Source organism: Xenopus tropicalis, chromosome 5, assembly GCF_000004195.4.
Source record: "Xenopus tropicalis strain Nigerian chromosome 5, UCB_Xtro_10.0, whole genome shotgun sequence".
Taxonomy (NCBI): Eukaryota; Metazoa; Chordata; class Amphibia; order Anura; family Pipidae; genus Xenopus; species Xenopus tropicalis.
In genome coordinates this window covers 2372103-2392762 of record NC_030681.2, presented here as the reverse complement: position 1 = coordinate 2392762, position 20660 = coordinate 2372103, and the positions used below count along the sequence as shown (strand labels likewise).

General features: G+C 56.9%; 1 protein-coding gene across 1 annotated transcript; it reads right to left on the bottom strand.

Moving 5' to 3' along the window:
- Nucleotides 1-515: 515 nt before the first annotated feature.
- On the bottom strand, nucleotides 516-19966 carry LOC100487855 (transmembrane protein 151B). Its single transcript, XM_012963996.3, has 2 exons — nucleotides 19482-19966; nucleotides 516-2947 (listed from the first exon to the last, which is right to left on the bottom strand). The coding sequence occupies exons 1-2, from the start codon at nucleotides 19560-19562 to the stop codon at nucleotides 1514-1516; spliced, it is 1515 nt and encodes a 504-aa protein (XP_012819450.3). The 5' UTR covers nucleotides 19563-19966; the 3' UTR covers nucleotides 516-1513.
- Nucleotides 19967-20660: the final 694 nt, after the last annotated feature.

Genomic DNA, 20660 nt, shown 5'->3' with positions numbered 1-20660 from the left:
CAGTGATGTAATGCCCCCTACCTCCCCCGCCAGTGATGTAATGCCCCCTACCTCCCCCGCCAGTGGTGTAATGCCCCCTGTCTGCCCACCATTGCCTAATGCCCCCCCACACAGTTAAATCTTCTTAGTGCCCTCCCATCCCCCAAACCTTTGCTCAGATGATCTGTTTTGCCCCCATATGTACTGTGCGACCCGCTGTGCCCCGGTGCTCCCCAGGCTGGCAGGGACCCACAGTAACGGGGGGCACATAGCAGGGAACGTGCATGGAGCTGGGGGGCACAGAGAGTAACGTTAGATAATAAGCGTGTGCACCCACGGGACCCCTCTACCTACTGACCCCCATAGTGCACTGGGTGCTACTCACTAACGAGGGGGTGAAACAATAATTGGGAGGTGACTATAACGTTTAACCCTTTCTCCCCCGGGGAGTATATACAGCCCCCTAATATTCTCCTGCACAGAACCCCCCACTGGACCTTTATCTGCAAAATAATACTCTGAGCTCGATCCAGCGATCCGATTGGCCTTCCGGCCCTCTTATTGCCAAACATTCAATGTAAAAAGCCTGATTGGCCCCCCATGGAGCTGATTGGCCCCCCATGGAGCTGACTGACCCCCCATGGAGCTGATTGACATGTGAATGTCCCGTGGCTCGTGTCCCATGAAGATAAAGGATATGGTTCTGGTACCAGATAAGGATATGGTTCTGGTTAGAGATAAGCATATGGTTCTGGTACCACACAAGGCCCAAGGAGTGGAGAGGGTTAACAGTTCTCCCCGCCGCCCCCTCCCATCCATGTTTTATCATCATCAGCTCTTCTCCATCTCTAATGGATCGCAATTAGCAAATGTCAGCGGCCATTGGCACATCCATTATTCATGGGGCTGCCGCACACCCAGGGGCTGCTGTTGTGCAAGTGTGAAGCAGAGATCTCTTCCCCCCAAGCACAGCTCTTACCCTCTCTCTGGGGGGGGGGAAACATATATTCCAGGAACCCCCGCCCCCCCCCCCGTGTGGAAGATTCCATGTGAAAGGGGGTGAATCCCACTGCCGCCAAAGCCGATTGGTTCATGAACTTATTATTTGTGAGTGAATATCCTGCAGCCGATCAGTTGGTTCTGATCATCCCTGATCCAGGTGTAGAGTCCACACTGGAGTAAAGACATTCTAGATATGATTGGACTTGGCACCTCCCTTCATTGGGTGTTTGTGCCCATAGTTGGTTGGTTCACCTTTATGGTCCCAGCAGGAGGCGCCATATTCTGCTCCATTGTAAGAGTTGCTTTATAGTGAATAAGCAATGCACATTCAGAAGCTCTTTGGACAACTTGTCCATTGAAGGTTCCCTTGGCCAAACAAGCCCTTTGCCTGCCCAAACACAAAGATGGGCAAAGGGATAGGCCTTGGGATAAGCCTTGGGATAGGCCTTGGGATAGGCCTTGGGATTGGCCATCCTTCCTTGGTTCCTGACGGGAAAATCCCAAGTGAAAACCGTTAGTCTCCCATTGGGCATCACAGCGAAGTCTCCACACAGGAGCCATTGCGATGGAGACGCCGATGATCGTGGTTTCGGCAGCCCTCGTTGCGGTGGACAATAAGGATTGGGAAGTAGAGGGCGTCCTGGTAGGGTGGGGGCTCCTCTTCTTCTACCGTCACCTGACTGGAGAGCCGGGTCTGCTCCGTGGGGGCACCTTGCTCGTTCAGGCTGTCGCTATGGCTTTGCCACAGGCAACTACGGCGCGAGCCATAGAGTCGCCCAAGGGAGAAGCGACTGCTGCTGAAAGGGATTCTGGGAGTGGGGTTGCAGATGCTCAGAGCACTGCGAGAGAAAATGGAAGAGCTACTGATGGTCCGGTGGCACCTATCGCAGTTCTGCCGGTAGCCCCGGGTGTAGCGGCAGGCGGTGTAGCTCGTTGAGATGCCCACTAGGTCCATCAGGACAGCTTCGGAGTAGCTGGGCACCAACTGTTGGTTGGACCGGATGTGCCACTCTAACTCGGTGCTGTCAATGGTGTTGACTCGTGGCATCCGCCGGCACAGCGTCCGCTCCTCAGAGGCCGTGACCGGCGTGAAGTCAAAGCCGAAGAGTTTCTCCACGTGGTAGTGCACGTAGGAAGTGCGGTATTCGTTCAGCACCCTCAGGGGCCACGACAGGGTGAGGAGGCCCGCGGCCCAGAACACGTAGTGCGACACGTACCACGGGAGATTGTCCGGGTCAGAAAAGGCCACCATGTATTCCTTAAAGTCCACGTTTTTTAGATGCATGCCCTCCCGGGCCTCCATGTAGTCGTCCAGCCCCTCGTTCTCGGTGAAGAACCGCGCTCGTTGGGTCAGGTACGAGTTCTCCGACTCGACGTTGGCGAAGCTGAAGCACTTGGTGAACCTCAGGCGGGTCACCGGGTAACTGTCCAGGTCGGTCAGGTCCTTGGAGACATCCTTGGCGCCACAGTTGGAGTAATCGAACTCAGACTCGGCCACGTGGGTGTTGACCCGCTCGTGGTACACTTGGGTGGTGGTGTAGGCATCGCCGTTACGGTAGCGCGTCACTTGGCGCGTCCGGCGCACGTAGTGGTAACTGATGGCCTTCCACCAGATGCACGGTGTGGCCTGCTGCATCCGCTGCACCCGTTCCTGCACGCTCTCCAGGTCCACCTTATACTGCATCTCGTTGCGCGTGTAGCAGTGCCAGCACTCCACCAGGTACACCACGTAGAGCATCATGAGGAAGGCCAGCGGGATGTAGACGTAGCCATTGGAGCAGGGGCTGTCGTGGTACATCATGGAGTTGCCCTTGTAGGCGCTGTCGAAGGTCAGTCGCGTGACTTTGGTGACGTGGCACCAGATCATGGCCCCCATGCAGCCGTAGATGAGCAGCGAGAGCACCAGGCATTTCCAGTGGGACTCTCGGCACAGAGACTTGCTCAGAGACTGCTTGACCGGCCGTTGCTGGAAAGGGAAACAAAACAGAGGTAAGTTCCTTCTGCCGGAGGTAAGTACCTTCATCAAACAGCCAACCCCAAAGGTCTAACCCTGCCCCTACACGGGTCCATGCAACCTGATTTGGCCCCTGCACCCCCCAATGGCCCCTGCCGCCTTCACCCCCAGAGGCCCCCAACACCCTCCGACCCCTCCCCCAAGCGCTCCTAAAAGGGGGGGATCGGATCTGTTGGGTAGGTTATCGATTTGGAGAGAGGAGCACGTCAGCCAATTGATCTGCTCCTGTCCCAATGGATCTGCCTAGGTCTCTGTTCTAATCCCCCTGGACTGGGCCTGGGGGCACTGGGAAAAAACCCATGGGCCCCGCCGGCCCAGAACTCATCCCTACTGGGCGCTCCCGGGCCCACAGGTCCCCATCTATCGACCTGCCTAAGTATGTGTAGTTGTGGGAGGAGGCTGGGTGGGTGGGAGTGGCCTGGGGGATGGGTACTATGGCGGGGGTCCCATGGGGGGGGGTGCAGGGCCCCTGTGGTCCGACCCTGATTCCAAACAAGATTCAAGGGTTATCAATTCAGTCCATTGGAAGACAGTTATGGGATATGTAAGGCACTACGTTTGCCCAGGAGCAGTAACCCATAGCAACCAGCGGGTAGAATTTACTGGCCACCTTGCCGCTGGGGGTATCGCCGTGCCGCTGGGGGGTATCGCCGTGCCGCTGGGGGGTATCGCCGTGCCGCTGGGGGTATCGCCGTGCCGCTGGGGGTATCGCTCTGCCGCTGGGGGGTATCGCCGTGCCGCTGGGGTATCGCCGTGCCGCTGGGGGTATCGCCGTGTCGCTGGGGTATCGCCGTGCCGCTGGGGGTATCTCTGTGCCGCTGGGGGTATCGCCGTGCCGCTGGGGGTATCTCTGTGCCGCTGGGGGTATCGCCGTGCCGCTGGGGGTATGGCCGTGCCGCTGGGGGTATCTCCCTGTCGCTGGGGGTATCTCTGTGCCGCTGGGGGTATCGCCGTGCCGCTGGGGGTATCTCTGTGCCGCTGGGGGTATCGCCGTGCCGCTGGGGGTATCTCCCTGTCGCTGGGGGTATCTCTGTGCCGCTGGGGGTATCGCCGTGCCGCTGGGGGTATCTCTGTGCCGCTGGGGGTATCGCCGTGCCGCTGGGGGTATCGCCGTGCCGCTGGGGGTATCGCTGTATGACGGCGCAGTACAAATATGGGGGAGATTCCTAGAGTCGCGCCATCTGAACGGCGATTAAAAGCTTTTCTCGAATTCCCTTCCAAACCGCCACTAATTCAGTTTCCCGCGTGATTCACATAAACAATAATCAGATTTCCGCGCTAATCCCGGGCCCGGAATGGATTCTGCAAATTAAATCACTTCTAATACAAAGATTTTTCTTCCTTTATCTTTTAAAACCATCGGGGAAATTTTCCTTTTAATCTCCCACCGCGGAGCCCCCCGTAGGGTCCGGATATTCAGGGCTGAACAGAACCGCAGGTTCCATCCCCAAGTGATCAATGGAGGCTCTGACCCGGCCTTGGCACCACCGCTTAATTGCCCCCCCAAGAGTCCCTAGCAACAGTGATTTATGGCAACCTTTGGCCCGAAGGATATTTATGGGCCATCAGGCGATTTCTGCGCTACGTAAATCTGAGCTGAATGTCCCTCCCAGTATTAACCCCTCAGCGCCCAGTTCTACCCCCCCCCCCGCTGTTATTCTGCCCGCAAATCCCCCCCTAACTGGCCTTCAGGCTGGGCCCCCTTAGCCCATAACAAGGTTACAGATATATAGAAACATTGGGGTAACAGTCACCCCGCTATAGTTCCAGGGGTACCCAGGGCACAAATAAGCACTCACCCCAAATCCCCCCCTAACTGGCCTTCAGGCTGGGCCCCCTTAGCCCATAACAAGGTTACAGATATATAGAAACATTGGGGTAACAGTCACCCCGCTATAGTTCCAGGGGTACCCAGGGCACAAATAAGCACTCACCCCAAATCCCCCCCTAACTGGCCTTCAGGCTGGGCCCCCTTAGCCCATAACAAGGTTACAGATATATAGAAACATTGGGGTAACAGTCACCCCGCTATAGTTCCAGGGGTACCCAGGGCACAAATAAGCACTCACCCCAAATCCCCCCCTAACTGGCCTTCAGGCTGGGCCCCCTTAGCCCATAACAAGGTTACAGATATATAGAAACATTGGGGGTAACAGTCACCCCGCTATAGTTCCAGGGGTACCCAGGGCACAAATAAGCACTCACCCCAAATCCCCCCCTAACTGGCCTTCAGGCTGGGCCCCCTTAGCCCATAACAAGGTTACAGATATATAGAAACATTGGGGTAACAGTCACCCCGCTATAGTTCCAGGGGTACCCAGGGCACAAATAAGCACTCACCCCAAATCCCCCCCTAACTGGCCTTCAGGCTGGGCCCCCTTAGCCCATAACAAGGTTACAGATATATAGAAACATTGGGGTAACAGTCACCCCGCTATAGTTCCAGGGGTACCCAGGGCACAAATAAGCACTCACCCCAAATCCCCCCCTAACTGGCCTTCAGGCTGGGCCCCCTTAGCCCATAACAAGGTTACAGATATATAGAAACATTGGGGTAACAGTCACCCCGCTATAGTTCCAGGGGTACCCAGGGCACAAATAAGCACTCACCCCAAATCCCCCCCTAACTGGCCTTCAGGCTGGGCCCCCTTAGCCCATAACAAGGTTACAGATATATAGAAACATTGGGGGTAACAGTCACCCCGCTATAGTTCCAGGGGTACCCAGGGCACAAATAAGCACTCACCCCAAATCCCCCCCTAACTGGCCTTCAGGCTGGGCCCCCTTAGCCCATAACAAGGTTACAGTTATATAGAAACATTGGGGTAACAGTCACCCCGCTATAGTTCCAGGGGTACCCAGGGCACAAATAAGCACTCACCCCAAATCCCCCCCTAACTGGCCTTCAGGCTGGGCCCCCTTAGCCCATAACAAGGTTACAGATATATAGAAACATTGGGGTAACAGTCACCCCGCTATAGTTCCAGGGGTACCCAGGGCACAAATAAGCACTCACCCCAAATCCCCCCCTAACTGGCCTTCAGGCTGGGCCCCCTTAGCCCATAACAAGGTTACAGATATATAGAAACATTGGGGTAACAGTCACCCCGCTATAGTTCCAGGGGTATCTGGGTACCATGGGTAAATGGGCAAAGGGAAACGCTGCACTGGGAGAGCTGTGATTGGCCGGTTTGGGTCAGTACCGTACTGGGCCCAATGGTGGGATCCACTGATGAAAACAATATAAAACCCGGGACCCGGAGCAGCTGGTTGCCCAGTAATTACTGCTCTGTAACAGGATCGGCCCATAATCCCCCCTAATCCCCCAGTCGTTAGGATTATCCATTTACCAGGGATGATACAGTGACGCCCAGGATTGGGGATCATCATATCCATAGAGCCGAGGCACCGGGCTCCGTACCAGCCCCCCAACTGGGTTATACTGGGAGCATCAGCTGGTTAGACTGGCACCCCAACTGGGTTATACTGGGAGCATCAGCTGGTTAGACTGGCACCCCAACTGGGTTATACTGGGAGTATCAGATGGTTAGACTGGCACCCCAACTGGGTTATACTGGGAGCATCAGCTGGTTAGACTGGCACCCCAACTGGGTTATACTGGGAGCATCAGCTGGTTAGACTGGCACCCCAACTGGGTTATACTGGGAGCATCAGCTGGTTAGACTGGCACCCCAACTGGGTTATACTGGGAGCATCAGCTGGTTAGACTGGCACCCCAACTGGGTTATACTGGGAGCATCAGCTGGTTAGATTGGCACCCCAACTGGGTTATACTGGGAGCATAAGCTGGTTAGACTGGCACCCCAACTGGGTTATACTGGGAGCATCAGCTGGTTAGACTGGCACCCCAACTGGGTTATACTGGGGGCATCAGCTGGTTAGACTGGCACCCCAACTGGGTTATACTGGGGACATCAGCTGGTTAGACTGGCACCCCAACTGGGTTATACTGGGGACATCAGCTGGTTAGACTGGCACCCCAACTGGGTTATACTGGGAGCATCAGCTGGTTAGACTGGCACCCCAACTTGGTTATACTGGGAGCATCAGCTGGTTAGACTGGCACCCCAACTGGGTTATACTGGGAGCATCAGCTGGTGAGATTGGCACCCCAACTGGGTTATACTGGGGACATCAGCTGGTTAGACTGGCAACCCAACTGGGTTATACTGGGAGCATCAGCTGGTTAGACTGGCACCCCAATTGGGTTATACTGGGAACATCAGATGGTTAGATTGGCACCCCAACTGGGTTATACTGGGAACATCAGATGGTTAGACTGGCACCCCAACTGGGTTATACTGGGAACATCAGCTGGTTAGACTGGCACCCCAACTGGGTTATACTGGGAGCATCAGCTGGTTAGACTGGCACCCCAACTGGGTTATACTGGGAACATCAGATGGTTAGATTGTCACCCCAACTGGGTTATACTGGGAACATCAGATGGTTAGACTGGCACCCCAACTGGGTTATACTGGGGACATCAGCTGGTTAGACTGGCACCCCAACTTGGTTATACTGGGAGCATCAGCTGGTTAGACTGGCACCCCAACTGGGTTATACTGGGGACATCAGCTGGTTAGACTGGCACCCCAACTTGGTTATACTGGGGACATCAGCTGGTTAGACTGGCACCCCAACTGGGTTATACTGGGGACATCAGCTGGTTAGACTGGCACCCCAACTTGGTTATACTGGGAGCATCAGCTGGTTAGATTGGCAACCCAACTGGGTTATACTGGGAGCATCAGCTGGTTAGACTGGCACCCCAACTGGGTTATACTGGGAACATCAGCTGGTTAGACTGGCACCCCAACTGGGTTATACTGGGAGCATCAGCTGGTTAGACTGGCACCCCAACTGGGTTATACTGGGAGCATCAGCTGGTTAGATTGACACCCCAACTGGGTTATACTGGGAGCATCAGCTGGTTAGATTGGCAACCCAACTGGGTTATAGTGGGAGCATCAGCTGGTTAGACTGGCAACCCAACTGGGTTATACTGGGGTATATTGGCAGTTCGTCATACTGGGCACCCCAACTGGGTTATAGTGGGTACCCCTAATAGGGTGTATTGGCAGTTGGTCATACTGGGCACCCCAACTGGGTTATAGTGGGTACCCCTAATAGGGTGTATTGGCAGTTGGTCATACTGGGCACCCCAACTGGGTTATAGTGGGTACCACTAATGGGGTGTATTGGCAGTTGGTCATACTGGGCACCCCAACTGGGTTATAGTGGGTACCCCTAATAGGGTGTATTGGCAGTTGGTCATACTGGGCACCCCAACTGGGTTATAGTGGGGTCCCCTAATAGGGTACATTGGCACCCCAACTGGGTTATACTGGGCACCCCAATGCATTGCCTTATTATGAAGGGACCTGGGGAGCTGCTCGTATACGGAACCCACGGGTGGGACTGGCACTGCCCACTCTCAGCGCTTGTCATGTTACTGTATTTACCCTAAACCCCCCCCCGTATATTACTGGTATGTGCAAGGCCAGCAGGGGAGGGGTGGGGGCAGTTGCAGGGGGCAATTAATCTCTGTGGTGTCAGGAACAAGAAGGATCTTGGTTTTCCCAACAATGCAGCTTTTTTTTCCCAGAATTCCACTGAGGTCACAAGGGGGAAATGCGCGTTTGGCGCTGCGCCTGATGCAACAAAACCTGGGTGTAGGCGCAACTCCCTGCGGGGGAAGGGGCGGGACTGCGACTCACATAAATTCTGATTGGTCCCACCGAGTGACAGTCAGACAAAGCTGCATGAAAACAAGGAAACATTCATGGGGTTCACTTTCACCCCACAAAACCTGAGCCACAAAAGACCCCCCCGCGCCCTGCTGCCCAATAGTGTCTGTGCCCCACACGCGGGCGGCTGTGCCCAGATGGCAGACGCGGTTCTGGTGCAACCGGATTAAATTCCCCATCTGTCAGCGTCTCACTGAGCCGCACCCTGTACAGCAATGAGATTAATGGGGAATAAGAACAACCAATCACTGTGGTGGATTCTTGGGGAAAAACACTAAAAAGGCAACAATTTCATTTCTGTGAGTTAATTAACGAGCTCATTGTGTCCTGATGGCTCCTCCTCTTTCTCTATGTCGGGATTCCCCTGTACTAAGCACAATTCAGCAGGAACAGCCCCCTAAGTTTGCCCATAGCCTGTACAGAGAGATACCATAAAACTATGGCACATAGGGATTCCCCTCTACTAAGCACAATTCAGCAGGAACAGCCCCCTAAGTTTGCCCATAGCCTGTACAGAGAGATACCATAAAACTATGGCACATAGGGATTCCCCTGTACTAAGCACAATTCAGCAGGAACAGCCCCCTAAGTTTGCCCATAGCCTGTACAGAGAGATACCATAAAACTATGGCACATAGGGATTCCCCTGTACTAAGCACAATTCAGCAGGAACAGCCCCCTAAGTTTGCCCATAGCCTGTACAGAGAGATACCATAAAACTATGGCACATAGGGATTCCCCTGTACTAAGCACAATTCAGCAGGAACAGCCCCCTAAGTTTGCCCATAGCCTGTACAGAGAGATCCCATAAAACTATGGCACATAGGGATTCCCCTGTACTAAGCACAATTCAGCAGGAACAGCCCACTCTCACAAGGAGCAGATACACTGGGTATCTATGACAAGGAGCTATTTTGGGCTCAGTAATTGCAAATGGATCTTTGGTATCAGATGTAACAGACCAGTCAGCGCCACAGGGGCCCATATAGATATTATGCAGTTATAGAAGATTCATTTCATGCAGTAATTTCCCCAAACAGATCCCCACTCCCTGCACTCGGAACCACTTACCGGCCCCACTCCCTGCACTCGGAACCACTTACCGGCCCCACTCCCTGCACTCGGAACCACTTACCGGCCCCACTCCCTGCACTCGGAACCACTTACCGGCCCCACTCCCTGCACTCGGAACCACTTACCGGCCCCACTCCCTGCACTCGGAACCACTTACCGGGCACTCGGAACCACTTACCGGCCCCACTCCCTGCACTCGGAACCACTTACCGGCCCCACTCCCCTTGCCACTCGGAACCACTTACCGGCCCCACTCCCTGCACTCGAACCACTTACCGGCCCCACTCCCTGCACTCGGAACCACTTACCGGCCCCCACTCCCTGCACTCGGAACCACTTACCGGCCCCACTCCCTGCACTCGGAACCACTTACCGGCCCCACTCCCTGCACTCGGAACCACTTACCGGCCCCACTCCCTGCACTCGGAACCACTTACCGGCCCCACTCCCTGCACTCGGAACCACTTACCGGCCCCACTCCCTGCACTCGGAACCACTTACCGGCCCAGGTCTGGGGGATACAGACAGCTCATAGAAACATGAGATAAATAATGTTTTACATCCCCTCCAACTGCCTGCCCATTGCCCCCACTCATGCCTGGGCTGGGGTAGGTAAGGGAGCGGCTGGGGCAGGTGAGAGAGAGGCTGGGGCAGGTGAGAGAGAGGCTGGAGTAGGTGAGAGAGTGGCTGGGGTAGGTAAGAGAGTGGCTGGGGCAGGTAAGAGAGTGGCTGGGGTAGGTAAGAGAGTGGCTGGGGCAGGTAAGAGAGTGGCTGGGGCAGGTAAGAGAGTGGCTGGGGCAGGTGAGAGAGAGGCTGGAGTAGGTGAGAGAGTGGCTGGGGTAGGTAAGAGAGTGGCTGGGGCAGGTAAGAGAGTGGCTGGGGTAGGTAAGAGAGTGGCTGGGGCAGGTAAGAGAGTGGCTGGGGCAGGTAAGAGAGTGGCTGGGGCAGGTGAGAGAGTGGCTGGGGCAGGTAAGAGAGTGGCTGGGGCAGGTGAGAGAGAGGCTGGGGTAGGTGAGAGAGTGGCTGGGGTAGGTAAGAGAGTGGCTGGGGCAGGTAAGAGAGTGGCTGGGGTAGGTAAGAGAGTGGCTGGGGCAGGTAAGAGAGTGGCTGGGGTAGGTAAGAGAGTGGCTGGGGCAGGTAAGAGAGTGGCTGGGGCAGGTAAGAGAGTGGCTGGGGTAGGTAAGAGAGTGGCTGGGCAGTAGAGTGGCTGGGTAGGCGAGAGAGTGGCTGGGGCAGGTAAGAGAGTGGCTGGGGCAGGTAAGAGAGTGGCTGGGGCAGGTAAGAGAGAGGCTGGGGTAGGTGAGAGAGTGGCTGGGGCAGGTAAGTGAGTGGCTGGGGTAGGTAAGAGAGAGAGGCTGGGGTAGGTAAGAGAGTGGCTGGGGTAGGTGAGAGAGAGGCTGGGGTAGGTGAGAGAGAGGCTGGGGTAGGTGAGAGAGAGGCTGGGGTAGGTAAGAGAGTGGCTGGGGTAGGTGAGAGAGAGGCTGGGGTAGGTGAGAGAGTGGCTGGGGCAGGTAAGAGAGTGGCTGGGGCAGGTAAGTGAGTGGCTGGGGTAGGTGAGAGAGTGGCTGGGGCAGGTAAGTGAGTGGCTGGGGTAGGTAAGAGAGAGAGGCTGGGGTAGGTAAGTGAGTGGCTGGGGTAGGTGAGAGAGAGAGGCTGGGGTAGGTAAGTGAGTGGCTGGGGTAGGTGAGAGAGTGGCTGGGGCAGGTAAGTGAGTGGCTGGGGTAGGTAAGAGAGAGAGGCTGGGGTAGGTAAGTGAGTGGCTGGGGTAGGTGAGAGAGTGGCTGGGGCAGGTAAGTGAGTGGCTGGGGTAGGTAAGTGAGTGGCTGGGGTAGGTAAGAGAGAGAGGCTGGGGTAGGTAAGTGAGTGGCTGGGGTAGGTGAGAGAGTGGCTGGGGCAGGTAAGTGAGTGGCTGGGGTAGGTAAGAGAGAGAGGCTGGGGTAGGTAAGTGAGTGGCTGGGGTAGGTGAGAGAGTGGCTGGGGCAGGTAAGTGAGTGGCTGGGGTAGGTAAGTGAGTGGCTTGGGGTAGGTGAGAGAGGTGGCTGGGGCAGGTAAGTGAGTGGCTGGGGTAGGAAAGAGAGAGAGGCTGGGGTAGGTAAGAGATTGGTTGGTGAGGGGAGATTTCTAGTAATTTTAGAGAAAGTGGACCCCATGTTCTGCCCCCAGGGGCCCCCCATGGCCAGAGACTTACTATACAGTTACAGGGAGGGGATACAGAGCTTTGCCCCCCAGGGGCCCCCCATGGCCAGAGACTTACTATACAGTTACAGGGAGGGGATACAGAGCTTTGCCCCCCCCCGGGCCCCCCATGGCCAGGGACTTACTATACAGTTACAGGGAGGGGATACAGAGCTTTGCCCCCCGGGCCCCCCATGGCCAGGGACTTACTATACAGTTACAGGGAGGGGATACAGAGCTTTGCCCCCAGGGCCCCCCATGGCCAGGTACTTACTATAACAAGTTACAGGGAGGGGATACAGAAGCTTTGCCCCCGGGGCCCCCCATGGCCAGGGACTTACTATACAGTTACAGGAGGGGATACAGAGCTTTGCCCCCAGGGGCCCCCCATGGCCAGGGACTTCATATACAGTTACAGGGAGGGGATACAGAGCTTTGCCCCCCAGGGGGCCCCCCATGGCCAGGGACTTACTATACAGTTACAGGGAGGGGATACAGAGCTTTGAGACCGCCGCAGGGGCCCCCAATGGCCAGGTACTTACTATATCAGTTACAGGGAAGGGATACAGAGCTTTGCCCCCCAGGCCCCCATGGCCAGGTCTTACTATACAGTTACAGGAGGGGATACAGAGCTTTGCCCCCCCGGGCCCCCATGGCCAGGACCTTACTTACAGTTACAGGGAGGGGATACAGAGCTTTGCCCCCCAGGGGCCCCCATGGCCAGGGACTTACTATACAGTGTTTACAGGGAGGGGATACAAGGCTTTGCCCCAGGGGCCCCCCATGGCCCAGGTACTTACTATAACAGTTACAGGGAGGGGATACAGAGCTTTGACCCCCAGGGGCCCCCCATGGCCAGGGACTTACTATACAGTTACAGGGAGGGGATACAGAGCTTTGCCCCCCCGGGCCCCCATGGCCAGGGACTTACTATACAGTTACAGGGAGGGGATACAGAGCTTTGCCCCGCCAGGGCCCCCCATGGCCAGGGACTTACTATACAGTTACAGGGAGGGATACAGAGCTTTGCCCCCCAGGGGCCCCCCATGGCCAGGGACTACTATACAGTTACAGGGAGGGGATACAGAGCTTTGCCCCCAGGGGCCCCCCATGGCCAGGTACTTACTATACAGTTACAGGGAGGGGAACAGAGCTTTGCCCCCCCAGGGGCCCCCATGGCCAGGTGTACTTACTATACAGTTACAAGGGAGGGGATACAGAGCTTTGCCCCCCAGGGGCCCCCCATGGCCAGGTACTTACTATACAGTTACAGGACGGGGATACAGAGCTTTGCCCCGCCAGGGGCCCCCCATGGCCAGGGACTTACTATACAGTTACAGGGAGAGGATACAGAGTCTTGCCCCCAGGGGCCGCCCCATGGCCAGGTACTTACTATACAGTTACAGGGAGGGGATACAGAGCTTTGCCCCCCAGGGCCCCCCATGGCCAGGGACTTACTATACAGTTACAGGGAGGGGATACAGAGCTTTGCCCCCACAGGGCCCCCATGGCCAGAGACTTACTATACAGTTACAGGAGGGATACAGAGCTTTGCCCCCAGGGGCCCCCCATGGCCAGGGACTTACTATACAGTTACAGGGAGGGGATACAGAGCTTTGCCCCCCAGGGGCCCCCCATGGCCAGATGACTTACTATACAGTTACAGGGGGGGGATACAGAGCTTTGCCCCCCAGGGGCCCCCCATGGCGCAGTAGCTTACTATAACAGTTACAGGAGGGGAATTACAGAGCTTGCCCCCCAGGGGCCCCGATGGCCAGAGACTTAAACTATACAGTTACAGGGAGGGGATAAACAGTAGCTTGCCCCCAAGGACTCCCCCATCGGCCAGGTACTTACTATCAGTTACAGGGAGGGGATACAGAGCTTTGCCCCCTCAGGGGCCCCATGGCCCAAGTACGTTACTATACAGTTACGGGAGGGATAACAGAGCTTTGCCGCCCCAGGGCCCCCATGGCTCAGAGACTTACTATACAGTTACAGCGGAGGGGTCAGGCTTGCCCCCCAGGGGCCCCCTATGGCAGGTACTGTACATACAGTTACAGGAGGGGCTACAGAGCTTTGCCCCCCAGGGCCTCCCCAGGCCAGAGACTTCTTATCAGTTAAAAGGGGAGGGGATACGCCAGCTTTTGCTCCCCAGGGCCCCCCTATGGCCAGAGACTTACTATACAGGTTACAGGGAGGGGATACCAGAGCTTTGCCCGCGCCCTCCGGGCCCCCCAATGGCCAGGGACTTACTATAGCAGGTTGGATGCAGGGAGGGGGGATTACAGAGCTTTGCCCCCCTGCCCGCCCCCATGGCCCAGGTACTTACTATACAGTTGACAGGGAGGGGATACAGGCTTTTGCCCGCCCCGGCCCCCATGGCCAGGGACTATATCTATAGCAGTTACAGGGAGGGATACAGGCTTGCCCCCCGCTGCCGCCCATGGCCAGGTACTGTACTAATACAGTTACAGGAGGGGATGACCAGAGCTTTGCCCCCCCTGGCCCCCCTTGGCCAGGTACTTACTAAGACACGTTACAGGGAGGGGATTACCCAGAGCTTTGGCCCCCCAGGGGCCCCCGCATGGTCCAGGGTACTTTACTTACAGTTCAGGGAGGGGATACAGAGCTTTGCCCCCAGGGCCCCCATGGCCAGGGACTTACTATACAAGTTACAGGGAGGGATACAGAGCCTTTGGCCCCCCAGGGGCCCCCCATGGGCCACGGGACTTACTTATACAGTTACAGGGAGGGATACAGAGCTTTGCCCCCAGGGCCCCCTATGGCCAGTACTTTACTATCCCAGTTTACATGGGAGGGGATAACAGAGCTTTCCCCCAGGGGCCCCCCAATGGGCCAGGGACTTACCTAATACAGTTACAGGGAGGGGATACAGAGCTTTGACCCCCAGGGGCCCCCCATGGCCAGCGTACTTACTATATCAGTTACAGGGAGGGGATATCAGAGCTTGCCCCAGGGCCGTCCCCAATGGCGCAGGTACTTATAAGCATTAACAGGGAGGGGCTCCAGACTTGCTCCCCCCCGGGCCCTCCCATGGCAGGGACTTACTATAAGAGTTACAGGGAGGGAATACAGAGCTTTTGCCCCCTCAGGGGCCCCCCATGGCCAGGGACTTACAACAGTTACAGGGAGGGGATACCGAGCTTTGACCCCCCCCCCCCCCAGGGGCCCCCCATGGCCAGGACTACTATACAGTTAGGAGGGGATACAGAGCTTTGCCCGCCCCGGGCCCCCATGGCCAGGACTTTACTATACAGTTACAGGGAGGGGATCAGAGCTTGGCCCCCCCCGGGCCCCCCATGGGCCAGGGACTTACTATACAGTTACAGGAGGGGATACGACGAGCTTTGGCCCCTCCAGGGGCCCCCCATGGCCAGGGACTACTATACAGTTACAGGGCGGGGTTACAGAGCTTTGCCCCCCAGGGGCTCCTCTCCATGCCAGGGACTTACTATACAGTTACAGGGAGGGGATACAGAGCTTTGCCCCAGGGCCCCGCCATGGCCAGGTTACTTATTATATCAGTTACAGGAGGGATACAGGAGCTTTGGCCCCCCAGGGCCCCCCATGTGGCCAAGGGACTTACTATACAGTTACAGGGAGGGGAAACAGAGCTTTGCCCCCAGGGGCCCCACCCATAGGCCAGGGACTTACTAAATCAGTTACAGGAGGGGATACAGAGCTTTGCCCCCCTCCCGGCCCCCCATGGCCAGGTGACTTGACTATACAGTTACAGGGAGGATACAGACTTTGCCCCTCCAGGGGCCCCCCATGGCCAGGTACTTCACTAATACAGTTACAGAGGGGATACAGAGTTTGCCCCCAGCGGGCCCCCCATGGCCAGATACTTACTATACAGTTACAGGGAGGGGATCGAGCTTGGCCCCAGGCCCCCATGGCCAGGGACTTAACTTATACAGTTACAGGGAGGGATACAAGCTTTGCCCCCCAGGGGCCCCCATGGGCCAGGTACTTACTATCATTACAGGGAGGGGATACAGAGCTTTGCCCCTCCAGGGGCCCCCATGCCAGGGACTTACTATACAGTTGACAGGAGGGGATAACAGAGCTTTGCCCCCCAGGGGCCCCCATGGCCAGAGACTTACTATACAGTTACAGGGAGGGATACAGAGCTTGCCCCCCAGGGCCGCCCCAATGCCAATGGGACTTACATGTACAGTTACAGGGAGGGGATACAGAGCTTTGGGCCCCCCAGGGCCCCCCATGGCCAGAAGACTTACTATACAGTTACAGGGGGGACTACAGAGCTTTGCCCCAGGGGCCCCCCATGGCCAGGACTTCTATACCAGTTTACAGGGAGGGGAATAACAGCTTTGCCCCCCAGTGGGCCCCCCATGCCAGAGACTACTATATAACAGTACAGGGAGGGGATAAGAGCTTGCCCCAGGGACCCCCATGGCAGGTACTTACTATACATGTTACAGGGAGGGGATACAGAGCTTTGCCCCCCAGGCCCCCATGGCCAGGACTTACTAATACATTACAAGGGAGGGGATACAGAGCTCTTGCCCCCCAGGGGCCCCCCATGGCCAGCAGAACTTACTATAAACAGTTACAGGGAGGGGGATACAGAGCTTTGCCCTCAGGGCCCCCATGGCCAGTACTGTACTATAACAGTTACAGGGAGGGGATACAGAGCTTGGCCCCCAGGGGCCCCCAATGGCCAGAGACTTACTATAACAGTTACAAGGGAGGGGAATACAGAGCTTGGCCCCCCAGGGCCCCCCATGGCCAAGACTACTATACATTACAGGGAGGGATACAGAAGCTTTGCCCCCAAGGGGCCCCCCATGGCCAGGACTTAACTGATACAGTTACGGGAGGGGATACAGAGCTTTGGCCGTCGGCCGGCCCCCCAATGCCAGGGACTTACTATACAGTTACAGGGAGGGATACAGAGCTTGCCCCCCAGGGGCCCCCTGGCCAGGGACTACTTCGATAGCAGTTACAGGGAGGGGATAGCAGACTTGCCCCCAGGGGCCCCCCGGCCAGAGACTTACTAGAGGCAGTTACAGGAGGGGATACAGAGCTTGCCCCCAGGCCCCCATGGCTCACGGACTTACTATAGCAGCTTACAGGGAGGGGAATACAGAGCTTTGCCCCCCAGGGCCCCCCATGGCCAGGGACTTACTATACATTTACAGGGAGGGGATACAAGCTTTGCCCCCAGGGCCGCCGCCATGGCCGAGGTAAGCTTACTTACATTACAGGGAGGGGATCATGAGCTTTGCCCCCAGGGCCCCCCATTGGCCAGGGAACTTACATACAGTTACAGGGAGGGGAACAGAGCTTTGGCCCCCCCCGGGCCCCCCATGCCAGGGACTTAACTATACAGTTACAGGGAGGGAACACGAGCTTGCCCCCAGGGGCCCCAGGCCAGTAACCTACTATACAGTTTAGCAGGGAGGGGATACAGAGCTTTGCCCCCAGGGCCCCCCAATGGCCAGGTACTTACTATAAAACAGTTACAGGGAGGGATAACAGCGCTTTGCCCCCCAGGGGCCCCCATGGCTCAGGACGTACTATAAGCAGTTACAGGGAGGGGATACATGAGCTTTGCCGCCCCAGGGCCCCCCATGGCCAGGGACTTACTATACAGTTACAGGGAGGGGATACAGAGCTTTGCCCCGGGGCCCCATGGCCAGAGACTACTATACAGTTACAGGGAGGGGAATACGAAGCTTTGCCCCCCAGGGCCCCCACAATGCCGAGACTTACTATACATTACATGGGAGGGGATACAGAGCTTTGCCCCCCAAGGGGCCCCCATGGCCAGGTTACTTAGCTATACAGTTACAGGGAAGGGGACTACAGAGCTTTGCCCCCCCAGGGGCCCCCTGGCCAGGGACTGATATAACAGGTACAGGGAGGGGAATAAGGGCTTTGCCCCCCAGGGGCCCCCCATGGCCAGAGACTTAACTATACCAGTTACAGGGAGGGGATCAGACTTTGCCCCCCAGGGCCCCCCAATGGCCAGGGACTTACTATAGCAGTACAGGGAGGGGATCAAGAGGCTTTGCCCGCCCAGGGGCCCCCCTGGCCAGAGACTTACTATAACAAGTTTTACAGGGAGGGGAATACAGACTTTGCCCCCAGCGGGCCCCCACATGGTCCAGGGACTTACTATAGCAGTTAGCAAGGGAGGGATACAGAGCTTTGCCCCAGGGGCCCCCCATGCAGAGACTTACTTCAGTGTACAGGGAGGGATACAAGAGGCTTGCCCCCAGGGCCCCCCATGGCCAGGGACTTACTATACAGTTACAGGGAGGGGATACAGAGCTTTGCCCCCCAGGGGCCCCCCATGGCCAGGGACTTACTATACAGTTACAGGGAGGGGATACAGAGCTTTGCCCCCCAGGGGCCCCCCATGGCCAGGGACTTACTATACAGTTACAGGGAGGGGATACAGAGCTTGGCCCCCCAGGGGCCCCCCATGGCCAGAGACTTACTATACAGTTACAGGGAGGGGATACAGAGCTTTGCCCCCCAGGGGCCCCCCATGGCCAGGGACTTACTATACAGTTACAGGGAGGGATACAGAGCTTTGCCGCCCCATGGGCCCCCCATGGCCAGGGACTACTATACAGTTAAGGGAGGGGATACAAGCCTTGCCCCCCCCGGCCCCCTAGGCCAGGGCCGAACTTACTAACAGTTACAGGGAGGGGGATACAGACGCTTTGCCCCCAGGGGCCCCCCATGGCCAGGACTTACTATACAGTTACAGGGAGGGGGATACAGAGCTTTGCCCCCCAGGGGCCCCCCATGGCCAGGGACTTACTATACAGTTACAGGGAGGGGATACAGAGCTTTGCCCCCCAGGGGCCCCCCATGGCCAGGGACTTACTATACAGTTACAGGCAGGGGATACAGAGCTTTGCCCCCAAGGGGCCCCCCATGGCCAGGGACTTACTATACAGTTACAGGGAGGGGATACAGAGCTTTGCCCCCCAGGGGCCCCCCATGGCCAGGGACTTACTATACAGTTACAGGGAGGGGATACAGAGCTTTGCCCCCCAGGGGCCCCCCATGGCCAGGGACTTACTATACAGTTACAAGGGAAGGGGATCGGAAAGCTTTGCCCCCGCAGGGGCCCCCCAGGCCAGGGACTTACTATAGCAGTTACAGGGAGGGGGATAACAGAGCTTTGCCCCCAGGGCCCCCCATGGCCAGGGACTTACTATACAGTTTACAGGAGGGATACAGAGCTTTGCCCTCCCAGGGCCCATGCCCAGGGACTTACTTATACAGTTACAGGAGGGGATACAGAGCTTGCCCCCAGGGCCCCCCATGGCCAGGGACTTACTATACAGTTACAGGGAGGGGATACAGAGCTTTGCCCCCCAGGGGCCCCCCATGGCCAGGGACTTACTATACAGTTACAGGGAGTGGATACAGAGCTTTGCCCCCCCCCGGTGTCTCACCAGCTCTCGCAGAGTATCGGGTTCCTCCTGCGGTACTGACCCGGTGCTGCTCTCACTCGCCGCTGACGCCGGGGGGGACATGGCCGACTGAGGAGCCCCAACCAGCGACGTGAAATCTCTCAGCAACAGGGTCCAGTGGGGGGGGCACGGGGGGAGTCATTGCCCAGTCTGTGCCCCGGTGCCACCCTACAGCCTCTGCCAGTCATTGTACCCCCAACACTTGGCCTGGGGGGGACAGCCCAGCGGTGTGAGTGTAGGGGAGATGTGGGGATGCTGATGGGTCACTCACACTCACACTCAGATACACACAGACAGTGATTGTCACAACACTCAGGCCCAGTCGCACAACTTACTCACCATTGGTACCAACTGCACCGGGGCCTCCCCTGGCTCCCTATTGTGATGCTACACACACAGCTCACTAGTGCACTAACACTCTGGCACTAACACTCTGTCACTAACACTCACACTCTGGCACTAACACTCACACTCTGGCACTAACACTCACACTCTGGCACTAACACTCACACTCTGGCACTAACACTCTGTCACTAACACTCTGTCACTAACACTCTGTCACTAACACTCTGTCACTAACTGTCACCGGCACAAACACACAATTTTGGGGTTCTCCATGGAGGTCTCACACACACACTGCTGTCTCTCACACACACACAACTGTCACACACTCATGCACACTGGGCTCACAGACCCCCAGATACACACACACACGGATGCTGCTGTCACGCACAAGAGACCCCCAGACTCACAATACAGTGACAGACACACACGATGATGTGACAGACACACACACAGATAGACAGACAGACGGACAGAGCAGAGATGGAGCGGTGGAACAGGGGCAGGAGGGGAAGGGAAGAGGGAGCAGGGAAAATGGGGAGAAGAGGGAAGGATGCTGAGTAGGAGATGGAGGAAGGAGCAGATTCCCAGGGAAGATGGGGGGAGATGGGAGAGAGAGGAGGAGGGGGAGGAGGGAGGAAGAGGAGGAGAAAAAGGAGGAGGAGGAGGTGAGATCTGTCTCTATTACTGCCCCAGTATCAGCCTGACCTTGGGAGATGCACAGGCGCAAGCATCCCCAGCTGTCTCACTGTATCCCCGGCTGTCTCACTGTATCCCCGGCTGTCTCACTGTATCCCCGGCTGTCTCACTGTATCCCCG